This window comes from Notolabrus celidotus, chromosome 18 (genome assembly GCF_009762535.1).
Source record: "Notolabrus celidotus isolate fNotCel1 chromosome 18, fNotCel1.pri, whole genome shotgun sequence".
Taxonomy (NCBI): Eukaryota; Metazoa; Chordata; class Actinopteri; order Labriformes; family Labridae; genus Notolabrus; species Notolabrus celidotus.
The window spans coordinates 11,100,288-11,116,622 of record NC_048289.1 but is presented as its reverse complement, the minus strand read 5'-3'; the positions used below and the strand labels follow the sequence as shown (position 1 = coordinate 11,116,622).

At 39.7% G+C, this 16,335-nt stretch overlaps 2 protein-coding genes across 3 annotated transcripts; both read left to right on the top strand.

The window, feature by feature from the left end:
* Positions 1-439: 439 nt before the first annotated feature.
* neurl2 (neuralized E3 ubiquitin protein ligase 2) lies at positions 440-2,466 on the top strand. Its single transcript, XM_034707266.1, has 2 exons — positions 440-1,270; positions 1,791-2,466. The coding sequence occupies exons 1-2, from the start codon at positions 478-480 to the stop codon at positions 1,904-1,906; spliced, it is 909 nt and encodes a 302-aa protein (XP_034563157.1). The 5' UTR covers positions 440-477; the 3' UTR covers positions 1,907-2,466.
* A 1,492-nt stretch (positions 2,467-3,958) lies between these two features.
* Positions 3,959-7,074, top strand: msrb1b (methionine sulfoxide reductase B1b). Of its 2 annotated transcripts, XM_034707268.1 has the most exons (4): positions 3,997-4,230; positions 4,964-5,106; positions 5,196-5,313; positions 6,380-7,074. In XM_034707268.1, the coding sequence occupies exons 1-4, from the start codon at positions 4,176-4,178 to the stop codon at positions 6,385-6,387; spliced, it is 324 nt and encodes a 107-aa protein (XP_034563159.1). In that variant the 5' UTR covers positions 3,997-4,175; the 3' UTR covers positions 6,388-7,074. The 2 variants fall into 2 exon arrangements, with proteins under 2 accessions (XP_034563158.1, XP_034563159.1); XM_034707267.1 differs by lacking the exon at positions 6,380-7,074 and having other exon boundaries at positions 3,959-4,230; positions 5,196-6,371.
* Positions 7,075-16,335: the final 9,261 nt, after the last annotated feature.

Genomic DNA, 16,335 nt, shown 5'->3' with positions numbered 1-16,335 from the left:
ATTATGATAATTATGCACTTATTACTTCAGTACATGGGTTTGTGAAATTGAATGAGCTCCACGGCCCAGGAGGCTTTGTTGCTCCCGCTAACCCTACTTCAATCTCTGTGCTTGTCTGGTGCATGAGAGTGACTGTGCATGTTGGCCACCCCCCTTGACACACACTCTCACACACGCATACCTTGCCATCTGTTGACACGTGCATCTGTTCAAAAATAGCCCCCAGCAAGAAGCTTCTGGAGTGGCCCACAGATAGGATCTTGTTGTGTGTATTCATTTTGTTGCGTCTCCACTGTGACCATGGGCCGGCCAGCAACAGTCCAGAAACTGTTAAAGACTGTTTAACTGGAACTTTTCGGTGAGTTCGGCTTTGTGTGTTGTGTTTTCGGCAGCTTTCCAACTGGGGATCTCTTGCTAATGCAGGTATCTGTTACTTAACCAAAGTAGCCCTTTGAATCAGTGCAAACTCAACCCAGAATGGAGCCATTTTCTGACCAATTCATGGAATTCCACCCAATCCATGGCACCAATGTCCAACTGGACAACTCAAAAACTAAAGCCACACGGGTGGAGAGCTTTGCTAACGGAGTGTGTTTCAGCCATCACCCTCTCAAGCCTGGTGAGATTTTCCTCATAGAGATTGAGGAGAAGGAGCTTGGCTGGTGTGGGCACCTCCGTGTTGGTCTGACATCCAGGAACCCTAGGGAATTAGAGGTGGTGCCTGAATACTCCATCCCGGACCTGACAGACATAGGGGACAGCTGGGTTTTCGCCATCACTCGCAACCACAACAAAGTCATAGAAGGACCTGCCGCAGGTGGTCAGGAGGCTGAGGAGGGAGGACTGGAAGGTGGACACAGGCTTGGTCGAGCGGAGGATGAAGGTGGAGCTCGAGATGAAGGAGATGCAAATAGGGAAGTGAAGGGCCACAACAGCAAACCAAAGACTTTCTTCACTGACACTCACCTGTACATTGACAGTATTCGAATCCCAAGAGACAAGCTTGTTGGTCGCAGCAGGCCTGGATGTTTCAGCCACATTCTGGACGACTTGTATAAGACCAATGCTCTTCCTCCAACAGCCAGACGTAGCAGGATAGGTGTTCTGTACGTTCCAAAAGGAAAAGACCAGGCTGACATGCACATAATCATCAACGGAGAGGACATGGGAGCTTCTGCAAAGGGAATCCCCGCCATTCGGCCTCTTTACGCTGTGGTGGACGTCTTTGCTGCAACTAAGTGTGTCCAAATCGTCCAGGTGGAGTATGGATGTAAGTGTCACAGTGGTACTTTTAGTCATAGTTGAATTATTAAATAGTGGGTCTCTTTGCACAGACAGTTTATGTGTTTTTCAGGAAGTTAATAGGTTTTCATCTAACCCTCCCTGCACGATTCATTCCCTGAGGCTGTGGCTCCATAACAGTCAGGATTTAGCGATATGTGTAAAACGTCAAAAGTCTTTCATTCAGTCCACATTATTGAAGTTACTCACTCGACAATGTGGACCTCAACTCTCCACTCGAAGGCAGCAGACTACACACTGGTGGTAGCCACCTATCATTAATTATGCATCTCTTTGTGAGTATGGTATGTGCAAGCTTTGTGTGTATGGTATTGCTATTGCTAATGCTAATTAACTTTAAAAACAAATATCACAAAACACAAAATAGGAAGTTATGGGATACATTAAGTAATCCATTCACAGTTTTACTTTATCCTCATTACTTCTTCTTAGTTTATCTCCATCTCTGAACTCTGTTAATCCCCTGTCCTCTCTTTGTGGTGCTTCAGTCTCGTCCTTGCAGACATTGTGTAGGAAGGCGATCCAGAAGCACATCGTCCACAGGATGGCCATTGACTGGTTGGAGCTTCCTGAAGCATTGAAGCAATACTGCAAATATGAATGAAGGATGCAGACCTGAAATGGACAAGTATGATCTCAGACTCCGAGCTCAACCCCAGTATTTAACAACAAGAAGATACATTATTTCATGATGGAACTGAGTGTTTTATTTATTGAATAAATCTAGAGGATGAAGGGTCTTCAAATATGCCTGCACTGATAACACTGACACCATTGTCTGAGGTGACAACTGCTGCTTAAAATAAATTCACAGTATTTTCAGGGGGCGTGTGTGTGATTCCACTTCCTCCTCACGATGTATGTGTTAGGAATAACTGTGAAATGAATCATCATGACTTTGTTTCAAGAATCTGTAAAGGTAAACAGTTACAGGGGCATGTCCATAGGGGTGGAGTAGGTGCCATGGGCCCACCTCGTAATCATGATTGGCCACCCCAAAAACTATTATCGTCTTTTTGCCTTGTCAAAGGCGGGATTCATGTAAAGATCAACAACTTAGGCTGAGTTTGAACAGGCTGGTTGTATTATTCTTTGTATTTGAATGTGGCATATTTTTTTGTTGTTACTTAATTGTAGAAAGAGTTCACACATCGATTCCTTAGTCAGGAGGGGAAAGAATTCAATGTTGCCACTCTGTTTCATATCTACTTTTTAAATTAAATAATTATACAAAGGAGTATGGCATCAGTATGATGATTCACTATCATAAGTCAAAGTAGATATGAATGATAGTTATAGAAAGGCTAAATACATGCCTGCATATGTCAGTGCCCCTTTTGGGCAACCCCAGTCAAAAAAGTCTAGACACACCCCTGTTTACCTCTATGGTATCAGTGAAATAACTTTGTATTATTCTAACCCCAGTTAACAATAATTGCTCATGTCTGTGGTGTTGGCAGATTTATTTTAATCACTTATTTTACCAGTAAAATTAAGTTATAGTGATGGCTTTGGCAATACATCAAAATAAGACATTATAGTAATCTCTTTATGTTTTACCAAATCATGATACTGTATCATTCACATCTTAAAGTTAAACTTATCCAAAAATCTTTATTTATAATGAAAAATGTATCGTAATCCCAGGGCGTTGGTATGGCTCAGGTGGTAGAGCAAGCCGCTTCATATATAGGGGTCACCATCCTCAAGGCAAGGCTGCTGGTATGACTCCAAGCCTTGTCCCCTGGATGCATGGCTATCCCACTCATGCTGTGGTTGCAGCAGATGACTGTTCACCAATGAGTCTGGTTCTACTTCACATAAGAAAGTCAGTATTTCCACATTTTTGCTTGGCATAAGTATAGTTTGGGCCTGCTTTTTATACTGTATAAATTGTAATCATATAATGTTCTGTTAGGGCAAGCACAAAAAAGTAAGACTATTTTTACTGAATAAAATCTTCATATGGGTGTTCTAACTTTCTGTCCAAAACCCCAGGAATATCACAAAAGCACATTTCTTTAACCCTCCTGTTATCCTTGGGGTCAATTTGACCCCATTCAATGTTTAACATCTCTAAAAAAATATGGTTAACATATACATATATTTTGCTTCATATTTCATGACTTTTCCTAATTCAAAGGGGACAACTGGATAAACAGAAAAATTAATATGATGGTATGTTCCAATGTCCTCCACACATTTTATACGCATTCGTGTTCCTTGGGGTCAACTTGACCTCTGGCTGTTTTAGCTGTTTAAAACATAAGAAATATCAACTTTTTAAACATTTGTTTTGGTTGTTTTTGGATGATACTGAGGTCCCCATAACATACAATTTTATTATCTAGAAAAACCTCCCTCTGCTTTAGGGCCCTAACCTGACATCACCATACCTGTCATACTGTGAGAACTTCTGATAGGTCAAACAACACGGGACTGGGGGAATTTCTTTCCCATGTGAACATTGATATTTGCTGTACTGTGGGGTGGGAAATATTTTCCTGAGAAGACATTGATGATTCACACAACATAGGGGTGGGGCTGACGTATGGAAGAATGCATATCTCATTAAAATGTAAGAATAACAGGAGGGTTATGATTGGACTTTGCATTGACTGTTAAAGGCTATTAGGTAAGTGCCTTTGGGACATCCACGTCCGCCTGCTTTCTGTTGTCAAACACCGACATCTAGCGTTGCAGCAGAGAGCATACAGGAGTGGGCGGAGCTTCCTGTAAATCTCCAGACAGGATAAAGACACGAGAAGAGAAAGACAAGAGAGAGTCCTGCATCGGTCCCGCTCTTTGAAGGAGAAATAGGGTGAATTTAAGGTATTCTTTTTCACTTCAGCCTTTCCGTGCACAGCCTCGTCATGTCTTTCTGTCAGTTTTTCGGCGGTGAGGTCTACAAGGATCATTTCAAACCAGGTGAGGAGGAGACGGTGGTGGTTGTTGCAGTCAGCAGTGATGTAACCTTAGCATAGGATAGATTATAGAGGACAAGATTAACATTTCATTTCTGCTTTCACTGCTGTGTGCTTTGTTATTTTTCCGTTGTAAACGACTATTATTACTCAGTTGTGTAATATCAGTGGTACATGGATAGGGCAACACCTGTTAATTTAAAATATACTAGGCTGTCACTGGTTGTGGATAAATCTTCCTAAAGTGTGTCTTCTGAAAATCAAACATCATTGGCTATAAAGTTGTGGTACAAAGTAAGTGGAACTCATTGCAGTATTTTCAATCTTCTTTTAGTTTGTACCCCCCCCCCCCCCCCCCCCCCCCCCCCCCAATTAAATAAATTTGGGACCCTTTTACAAGTGAGGGCACTTAAAACATGTTTATAAATGTTCAACCTTAGTGTTTTTCCCATTAAGATAAGTTAATGGCAAGACTTGAAGAAAAACAACTAATATATGAAGAAAAAGGACAAAATCTAATTAGTTTCCTTTAACAAATGAATGCGTAATACCTAGGTTAGGCAGATATAACAACAACAACAAATAATAATAATCACAAGAAAAATTTGACAAATTTAGAAGAGATCAAAACTATTTAAAAAATTGTTGGCTATAAAAATATTGCAAAATAGTTTAGATAAATGATATAAGATAAGTATCAATGCCATGTTGTTTTGAATGTTTCTTTCCCTCTCCAGGTATGTATGTGTGCTCCAAGTGTAACCATCCACTGTTCTCCAGTCGGTCAAAGTACGCCCATTCGTCCCCCTGGCCGACTTTCACTGACACCATCAGAGAGGACAGCGTCACCAAGATGATGGAGAGTCTCACTGCATTCAAGGTCAGACGTTACAGCTAAAGCATCACAGACCAAGCATTTGTTCAGAATATGACACAGGAGGATTATGTGACTGTGTCTCATGTGTGCAGGTTCTTTGTGGAAAATGTGGAAATGGACTGGGTCATGAGTTTGTAAATGACGGCCCAGAAGAAGGGGTGTCACGATTTTGAATATTCAGCCACTCGCTCAAGTTTGTCCCAACCAAAGGTAAGACGAAAACAAAATGAAACATCCCCGTTTGCTCAAGATGCATAAATTAAGGAGAAATCTGAAAATTGGTTCCAAATGGGAAGTTTTTCAGCCAAGAGCAGAGACAAGAAGGAAGTGTCTGGGGAGAGCTTCTGTTTCTCAGGATGTGTTTTTAGGATACTCAGGGCCCAAGTCACCAAAGAAGTTCCATTCACCCCTGTTGCTCTGAGGTTGCAACAACAGAGAAATGGCAGAGACTTGAGTAGATGAAAAATGATTCTTAAAATAGATGTTAAGCATGGCTAAAAAAAAGACAGGTGGGATGTGGAGATAGAGGGCTTGAAGATTGATCATGTTATTGTGAAGTTTTATTACACTGCCTTTTTAAGAACTTGATTCTGAAAAAGGTTCTGGAAATCAGACTGCTACCATGAAGAACACACTATTGCAAGGGATGCACAAACACACACTGCAGGACTAAGTGTTATCGTATAAATCCTTAGAAGGCACGTTCATTTGACATCAGTTTGTTTAACATGGGAAAACCAAGAAATGAGAAGAAAACAGCAGAGAAAGGGCAGGATGGGTTTAAGCAGACAGGGAAATATACAAAACTGAAGATGGTGCATGAAGTAAACACTAAGCAGACACAGTGTGAGATACAGTGGTGTTTAATGACTGATAAACAGAATAATAAATGTATCAAACACTGACAGGGATACAGCAGAAGATATGGTGTTCTAGAAGAAAGAACAATAAAGATAGTTGCCTCAGAATAATATTAATACAATTTGAATTCTTGGGGAATAAAAGAGTGCATTAAAATGTTGAAATATCTCCCTTACATGCCCAAATGAGCACAGCTTTTACGTGAAAAAATCCTGTAAGGGTCAACTTTCATCTAAAATAACTTATGTTAAATACAGATTATTTCCTCTGACCATAAGATGACGTTTTAAAAGCAAAGCATCATGTTATGTTCCACTTTTGGTTTGATTGTATTTCATTTCATTGAATTTTCTTCTTTCACCAAACATCCCTGCAAAGTAGCTGTGACTATGTTTCACTTCTGTCTCTTTCCCAGGCAAATAAAGAGCGAGGTTTGAGTTTTCTCTCTAACTGCTGCTTCAGTATCTGCTGCTGGGTCCAGGATCAGTGCACTGGTCAGTCAGTGTGTGACGTGGACAGGATAAAAGGCCTTAGAGGGACGTCCTGTCTGCTGATGTTTCTTTGACTGGCCTGTGATGCTGTAACTGGACTACTACCAATGTTCCTTCACCAAAAACATGTTGCATTCCTTAAATACCTCATATTTAGATACAAACTTAATGGGTCTCATTTTCCCACTCCTGATAAAGTATGTCTGTAGATTTATACAACCATAGTTTTATTCGCAGGCACTTACCAGTTATTGCTGCTATTGTATTTCACCGTTTATTGTATATGAAACTGCCCTTTACATTCCAAAGAGAAAATGTAACAATATTATCTATGCACTGAAAAAGACTGCCTGTTTTTTTTGCATTTAAATGCATGTTTATTTCAAGAGTAAGCAATAATCAAATCAGTAGCCTTTCATTTCCATCCCTTTCAGTCATGTAGTGTAAGCAGATTTACTTGAATAGATACTTTTTGCCTGTCTCTCAGATCTTTGGTGTATTTGCATTTTGTTTTAAAACTTTAACATTTTAGTCTACAGTTTAGAGTAGTAAGAAAGTATGATGTCATATATGTTTTTAATGTACAGATGCAACCAATTAAAATAAATAGTTTCATATATTTTGGTCTTTGCTTTCATAATTTATCCTTTATCAAGCATAATAACAATATATAGGTTCCCTGTTATGCAGATGACACACCGCTCTATACCATATTTAAGCCTTGGACCACAGATATTTCTCACATCATGTCCTCGCTCGCTGAAATCTAAACTTGGATGTCTCACAATTTTCTACAGCTGAATGACTCCAAATCTGAATCTGAAGTCATTGTCATCACCCCCCTCTGCTCCTCTGGCTACATTAATGGTATAGCCCGCGACCCCTAAAATATAGGTGCCAAAGGCTTGTGACCCCCACTATCCCTCAAAGTGATTTAATGTGGCTTCATTTAGCTGGTCTGCAGAAAATTAGCCTGCCTATATGAGCATGTGGCTATGTTTCCTGTGCTGTGTTATGAATTAAACTAATGATCCTGATGCTTTTGATTATTAACTGTTCCCTAATCCTAAACTTTGGATTTATCTGGCAACAAAGAAAGGCAGAAAACCCATTACATTTACTACTTTCAAGGTTCTATTTAAAGTTTAGCTACTATTTTTGTAGATATTTTTTACTATATTGGGTAAAATGTACTATTTTTGGATAACTTCAACTTTTTGTTTTGCATTTTTTCAATTAACAGTACAAATAAAAAAAGGAAGATAAACATAAGAAAACGAGGTAAATAAACTAAAATAAATAATAATAATAAATACTTTTAGATAACTTCAAAAAAAACATTCTGGAAGACCCCCCATTTGTGTCTCGTGACCCTCCATGGGGTACCGACCCACACTTTGGGAACCCCTGCTCTATCTGATAATGTCTGCTGTCAAAGAGGCCTGCAACCTTTGGCTCATTTTTGACTGACCTTTCCTTTGACACCCAGGTGACGATACGCAGTCCTGCTTAGCTCAGCAGAGACAGTTAACTTTACTCAGGTCATTCCTCTCTCCTGGCGATTTAGAAAAGGTCACCCATGCATTTGTTTCTTCCCTACTTGACTATTGTGTAATACACTTTTTTCCTGCATCAGCAAGTGCAACCTCAAAGGCTATGACAAATTCAAAGTGCTGCTTCGAGGCTTTTAACACATATCAAGCAATGAAATAACACCAGCCCTTGCTGCTCTTGGCTACAGGGTATACCTGTGATTTTCTGAATACATTTTAAGCAGTTATAGACTATTCTTACAGTGCTGGGTAGATACACAGGCTTAATTCATAAATCTTCCTTCATTGTTAATTTGTGAAATGTTGAGTATTTAGAACTGTCCTGGAAATGATGCTCCCTGAAGCGAACAGTAGATGGCAATCTTATCCTGCTACATCACATCCACTCCTCTATAAAAGTGAAGGTTCAACACTTTGATGTAAACAATATGTGATGCCATTTGTTCTTGTTGTTTGTAGTACAATTATCAAGTCTGCTTTTTTTAAACACAATGTGTTTATGTTTGTTGTCTTGCATTTCGCTTAATTATGGATGTTGGTGGTTTCTGAAGTACAGGGGGCTCAGGCTCCTTCTGTGGCCCAGCTGCAGGCCATACTCTCTGGGCTTTGGGGGTTGGCAAAGACCCTGAGGTTTAGATGAGTAGCCTGGCCGCCTAGAGAGAGACCAAGGGCTATCATTACAAAGGAAGTACTCGCACACACATGCAATCCCAGAAAAACACATACCAGTCAACACACTACCATGCTACTATAGCAGCCTCATATAAAGTATCTCTCACGCCTATTTTCACATTATGTTAACACGTGCATAAATGCCTTACATACAGCATTGAAACATACACACATAAGCCAAAGTACACTCAAAAACACCCCATGCTCTACTTTATTGGTCTCACCACAGACAAGTTAAGTTTAAATCATATTTTCTTTCAAAACATCGCTTCTTGTAGTGTGCAATTACAGAAGGTCATCATAACATTCATAGAAGTTGTTGAACTCTCAGCAGTATCAAACTTTCAATATTCTGCAGAACCACTCCACATTCATCCAACTTTACTGCTACACGCTGCCAAGAGTATTGAAATGAGTCTGAGCCCTCAGAGTGGCAGAGAGGCCTGACCTCACAGTGAGGTTGTTATGGCTGAGTAAATGTCTTCTTGTGTCGTCTTGGCAGGCAAACCTTCAGCAGTTTATTCTTTTAACAGTGAGTGAGTGTGTGCATTTTTAGCATAGGTGGTCCGTTGGTAAACTTACAACCTTGGCAGCATTGTTTAGGCTCTGACTGTCAGACTCTGAAGAGGTGGCTATAACAGATAATAATTAAGCAAATAAAGATGGGGATGTTATTACTCTATTAGAAAGCAGAGGCTAAAGAAACTACTCATATTCCATCAATATGAGACATTTGGTGCATCCCAACCATAATTTACCTCTCTGATTTACTAAACTTGAAATGTAATCAAGGTTGCAGTGGTTTTTCCCTTCAACTAAATTTATTTTGAGGAGACTACCTCCTTATTTTTTCCCCATTCTTCATTTTCTTTCTGTCTTTACTCTTTATTCTATGTTTTCTTTAGCTGCTTAACATGGACGTCCTTTAATTGAATAAAAAAATGTACAGCTAGTAGCTGCTACTTACCCGACAATGTTTATAGTACATTATGCTAACTACTATTTTCATCATAGCTTTGGGTAGTTAGGATGCATGGTAAGTTTTATGTTTTTACAACAGGCAGAGGTCACTAAGCCAAAGCTTTTTACAAATTATATAGCAGGCAACTGATGAGACACCAAGAAGAGTAATTTAAGAATCAAATTGTTAAAACCAAAAATCCCAAGTCAATTTAGGCTTGTATTTCTATGATGGCTAGCTCAGTTTTCCACCCTTCTTTAAGCTAATGCACCAATCAAAGTCAGGCATTTGTGTTATTTGTAAATGTTTAACTCTGGAACTTATAAACAGATTTTGTTCAGCTGTCAGGATATGGTGGAGAAACATGTTGCAAAGTGGGAAGACTATTTGAAATATTTTAGTAATGTGGATTAAGCTTGAACTCAGGCACATGTACTGCATAGAAGTATACCGCTGCTATGAAATTGAAGTAGATCATGGTGCATGTTTGTTTTTGTTTTCTGTTTTTTTTTTTTTTTTTTTTTTTTGCAGCAGCAGCAGCAGCAGCAGCAGCAGCAGCTGTTTTTTTTATTTATTTCTAACTATGGGTTTTGGTTTCAATTATTATTAGTTAAATTTGCTTATTTTAATCTATCTGTTCATTTATATTATTATTATTTTATTTTCACATATTGTTTCATGTAAAAAAAATGTGATAAGTCTTCTGTAAAAATAAATAAAATACTAGTTAAAAAAAAACACTGGAAAATTCATGTTTTTGGCCAAAACATCCATTTACACAGCAACGGGTGTGCAGATGTTAGCTAGTAAGCTAGCAGTCATGATAACTTGTGTTCAAATACATGGGTGGCATGCTTCAAAGGACCTAGCCTTTGTAGCATGAGTAATAAGTAATAAGTAAGTAATAAGTAAGTAATAAGTAAGTAATAAGTAATAAGTAATAAGTAAGTAATAAGGCTGAACTGAAATGAGACTATCTGGTCTGAAAAGGATTTTCTGTTTGCATCACCAGCTGTTCCCATCCCTACACTTTTGGTACTAAGTGCTACTCCTGTCCCTTAGCAACCTTGTCGGCTAAACCAGAACTAGCTCATGTAACTATAGTCTCATAACTCAACTTAAATTGTTTGCTATTTGATTGAGTTGGAACCACTTAAGTGGGGTACACGCTACAAGATAATTGGGATGATTTTGGGCCTAATTCCACCCTTCTGAAAAAAGTCAACAAAGACTCGCCTTTTTGGTGTGAGGTGATTTTACTTCTCCAGATCTTTTTGGAAGATTGTGACGGCACCGATTTGAAATCATATTAAACATGTTCAATATCTCATAACAGCCGCATTTGGAGGAGCCTTCAAAATGGGACCTTGAAATGCACTCTTTGAAGGGATGCGGCCCCTGACTTGTGACACAGCATACAGTATGTTAGCCATACAATATCTGCCCTCAGTCTCACCTTTGCTCTTCACTCTGTTGTTTTATGGAGTTGATTCATTCATGTCACCTGGTTAAATCTGAAATAAAACTTTATGATATGCTTCAGTAGATGATTCATAATGTTTCCAAAATGACTTCCTCTTATCTTATCACCTACCTCTTTAATTTCCTCTTTTTGCATTACCTGACTTTACCTGACTATATTTATTATGATGCATCATCACCTGTGGAAAAAGAAAATACAGCTTCCCACTCAGTGTTTAAATATCTTACTGGGTTTTGCTTTCAGAGTGTAGCAGATAAGTGATAGTATGCATGCCCTCAGTGGTTTACAATTCTAATTCTCAGGAATCCAGATTTGAAAGGAGTGTTTTGGCACTAACAAAGTGGAATGCGTCTGGACCACAAATACGCAAACTACCAAACTGGTCTGAAAATAAGTTGTGGTTCATAAATTATGCTTGATGACAACGAGACAGATACATCAGCGTTAATTTATCTTCCCATCAGATGTTACCTTCTGCATGAGTCATAACTATCTTCAGATCCATGCTGCATTCCAGTTTCCTCATGTTTGGAGAGTAGAAATGAAAGAGTGGACAGAGAGAGAGCAAAGCAGTGTGATCTCAAGACACCTTTTTTCACAGCTGAACTTGAGGTTAATGGTGAATCTCCCCAAAGAGCACTGACACTGCATTAACCTGCTGCCCTGAGACCTTTGAAAGACGGATTAAGTGTTTGATGCAGAGGGAGGAAATGCTCTTGGGTAGGCGTGAAAGGGTTACCTACATAATACAATGAAAGGAGAGTGGATTCAGTGGATAGCTGCACGTTTAAAGGGTCATTTCTGTCCTTTCCACTCTGGGCTCTGTAAGTGTATCTTCCATTGAACATGATCGGCTTGGGTAGAAACCCCCTTTCAGACAATGATTGAAAGGGTAAATGAAACCAAACTAGTTTATTCAATAAAGAGAAATGTTTTCTTCTAAAAAGCAAATACTTATTTAAGTCTTGATAATTGTTATTTTAGTGGGAAAAAAGTGGGTAAACCCCCGGAGTGTGTTGTTGTAGACGGCTTTTTACATTAATGTTTTGTAATATCTTTGGGTTTCAGCTCATGAACTCCAGATCAGATAAGATGATTATACAAAATTACCCCATCAGTCATCGCCACCCCCGGGCACAAAAACAGGTGGATGACATCACAGCGATTAGGGCATATTAGAGCAGCCTTTCATGCCAAAGCACACACAAACACTGGGAACACGTACACACACAGCTAAACACTGTCATCTAGATCAAGATAAGAGGTAAGACTAAACCATTAGCATTCAATAAACGCCTCCAATCCAACAGGCTGCTGCGTACACCATGATATTCCTATCCCACCAGACCAGGATGCTGCTCCTACCTTCGTTTGCAGGAGAAGATTCTGACCAGGTTAAAGGTAATCTGTAACCCCTTCTCTTTCTCAATAACAGGAAGACAAATTCTGCAAGATGCAACAAACATGATATAATTTGCTCAGGAAACCAGGCCTCAACTTGTGTGATGTCATTTTGCAGTAAGGTAATTATATGTTCTATTGCTCTGGCAGCCAACTAACTGTTTAACTTTGAGGTGTGTCTGTGATGCCAGTGTTGAACTTCACTCTCTGACATTGACTGTGTATACAGATGGATGATATAACTCCCCCTCCTTCATTTTAAAAATAAAAAAGAAGCCAAAATACCCCCCAACATGGTCACTGACATTCTGTGGAGCCTATGTCTGCATAGCAAGCATCGTCTGGTGGACATCCATCCCTGTTGTCAGTACAGTCCATAGCAAAACAAACTACTGCGTGCGTTTGAACAGGTACTCACAGTTGTGAAAAGTTAAAGAAATGTATTAATGTTTGAGCTGCCAATCATGGGGTTATAACTCTCTCCACAGCACCAAGTAACAAATCAGAACCATTGACTGTATAATGGAAATCCCAATAAAAGACCGTCCCAGTTAAATGCAGGGTGCCTTTGAGTATCCAGGTGTGGCTGTACATTATGAGATATAAAGGCTGGCCTTAAGTGGAGGTCCATATAAATTAACAGTTTTTCTGGCCGTAAAATTTATGATAAAAAAAGACACGTAGACATAAAACTGCACAATAAGAACAAATTATATTGGCAGAAACCATGTCTGAGAGGTATTTATTTATTGTATATTCAAGATTTTGAAGTTTAACTTTATCACATCTAGTAACGCTTAATGATAGTTGGACATTGGTGCAAATGAAAATGCTACAATGAACTTAAATTTTAGCAGTTTTGCAGAGCACTGATCAGAATCTGTGATGTAATGTCGTTACATATTTTATTAGCCAAATATCCACCAAAAAGTTTAAAGTTTGTAACTTCAGGCTTTTCAGTTTTAAAGGTGACATATTACACTCTTTTTCATCAAAATATATTGGTCTAAGAGGTCCCCGAAAGATGTCTTTAAAGTTTATGCTCAAAAAAACACTTTGTAATCAGATTTTGGCATGCCTTTAAAACCCTCTTCTTCAGCCCTCCTCAGAACAGACTGTTTTCTCTCTGACCACGCCCACTTAGGAAGTGGATGTAGCCTCGGCTCTCCAGCACGTTGATCTAATGTTTACATGTTGGCTGAATATACACGGCTGACAGACCCGCGTTACTTGAACCCTCTGAATATGATCCAGAATCTGATCCTGACGGAGAGGCGCCTGAAGCAGGATCTTTCTGAACGATTGGTCACAGATTTAGTGTTTCTTGTTGTTTTATTTGTCAGTATGTCGACGTGTGTCTTGGTACACAGCTACAGCTACGAACATGTAGCTATGTGGCTATGCTAACACTTCTCCATGAAAAATAAAAATTATCCACTTGATCTTCAAATCTGCAGACGTGCGGAGTAAAACCGACCTTTGTGTTTATTAAGACAGCCTACAACTAGCATGCCTCCCTCCTAAGCTCCTTGTTAGCCCACGTGTGCAGGTAATGAAAAACAGAGGAGGAGTTGAGTTGTATTTTATACAGTCTATGGGCTGAACAAGCTCCGAGCTCTGACTTCCGTTACAGACCGGATGTTGTTGTGACATAACAAAAACACGGAAAACTGAAACACATTTACAGAAATTATCATTTTCGAGGGGTTTGTAGACATGCCAGGGACACATATTTCAGGTAGAGAACCATTAAAAAGTAGATTTTTCATGATATGTCACGTTTAAAGTTTGTAACTTCAAGCATTTCAGTTTTAAGACTAAACAATAGAGCCAAATCAGAGATTATCCTAAAGGCATTATTCAAATGTTTTAGCTGGCTGAGTGCCACATGACAAATACATTTATTTACATCTCTGTCATCTCTAATAATCCTTGGAACCGCCTCTAACAACAAAATGATAAAAAAAAAATTTGTTTTATCACTTAGAAGTGGCTTTACTGTTTTCTTGCAGAGCTTCGAGGTCAGACATTTGGGTAGGAAATAAAGAAAATGCTGAAAATATGTCAGAGATTTTACAAATGTCAACTTTGTGACTGTAGAAGTGTGTGATATTAAGGTTTAAAGTCAAGCGGCAGACACTGTCCTTTTGCAGTTCAGTTACCAGTCCATCACTGAGACAAGGGACGCTCAGCATCTGGGCTGGATTATTCTCTGTCCTCTGGACACAGAGCAAATCTCTACCATCCATCTTGGCATCCTGACATGTGGTGCCTGTTGACTGTAGCGCCCAGGTCCCCAGGTCCCGCTGTGTGACGCCAATGTCATCTCTCATATCCCTGCAGACCCCAACATGTATCATGCATCATACTCAGAGATCCAGAGCATTGAGCTGCTGCTCAATAAGTCAGGTAACGGGCAGCACAGACAAGAGAGGTATCGACACCTCGCAGCTCAGAGGGGATTTGAGTTGGAGGCCAACAAGGGAACCTGACTGTCTTATTGCCTTTCTTCTGAAATCTGTCACAATGGTTGTATGGCAGTGGATGATATACTATTTTAAACAAGAGTTCAAATGTAACTAAACTAACCCTCTAACAGATAAAAACAGAACCAGCTATAACCTGATTCTAAGTTTACACAAAGCTTCTTGGCGTTTCAGGCAGCAGCAGGTAGAAGCACCTCTAGGTTTCAGGCTACTTTCGCACAATCATCAGCATCTGCTTCGCCACATTTCTATTTCACCACGAATACCACCTGACAGCAGGGCTCACTGTTTGTAAACAGCGTCTCTGAGCGCTGTCTAACTTTGTTATCGTCAATCCTGAGAGCAGATAACACGGCGACTCTGCCTTCAAAGCCGCTGAGCTCCTTGGGCCTGGTAGACGCACGCTCCAAAACTATTTAATCAGGAGCTTTTCTCCTGGCCTCTGCTGCAGACCTGAAACTGTGATACGCTCTGAAAGCAGCTCGACATTACTGTGTGTGTGAAGGTTGTTTGTGTGTGTGTGGTTGAAGTGGTTAAGGGGGTCATGTTTGTTTAGGCTGCCTGTCTCTTTCAGTGGGTCAGGCTAGAGCTCATAGAGGTATAATTTCGTGGTTAGGCTTCAGAGGATCTCAGTAGTTTTCAAAGTTTTTCTGAGGCCCCCTTCGTGTTACAGTTCATTCATTTCTGCTGTTTAACAGTTCAAGTAATCAAATAGTGAATTCAAAGGCATGTTGATGGAGTTAAAGCTCCTGTTTTTGAAGTTAAGGCATCTTCAACTGCTGGCATTAGTCATTTTTATTTTCTCCTTGGGTCTGAGAGTACCTATCAGATGGTCAAACAGCACAGCTTGCCTCCATATTTACAGCCCTGTTCGAGCCTTTAATACATCATCCTCCTCTGTGGAATTTCATCGCAGAGAGGCCAAATGACCAGGATGATTACAGGCCAGTCTTTGTTGCATGAATGACATCATGACTGTAGATCATGGAATAGTATGGTTTTGAAATCCTCAATACACGGAGCAGTAAATCGCAAGGTAACTGTAGCATGCACTCCAAGATTCTTGGCGAGAATGTTTGACTTCAATGCAGAGGAAAATGTAAGGTCAACACACATACCGAACTCGACTGAACTGGGTGTGTGCAGTAATGTGTGTGTGTGTGTGTGTGTGTGTGTGTGTGTGTGTGTGTGTGTGTGTGTGTGTAATCAGCACATTTTACAGGGTGGCCTTATTACCTTAAGTTACACCTGACAGATAAGTTATCGAAGAAGCTGATTGCTCACTGCTACAGAGTGCAGCACAGATCAGCTGATAGTTCTGATG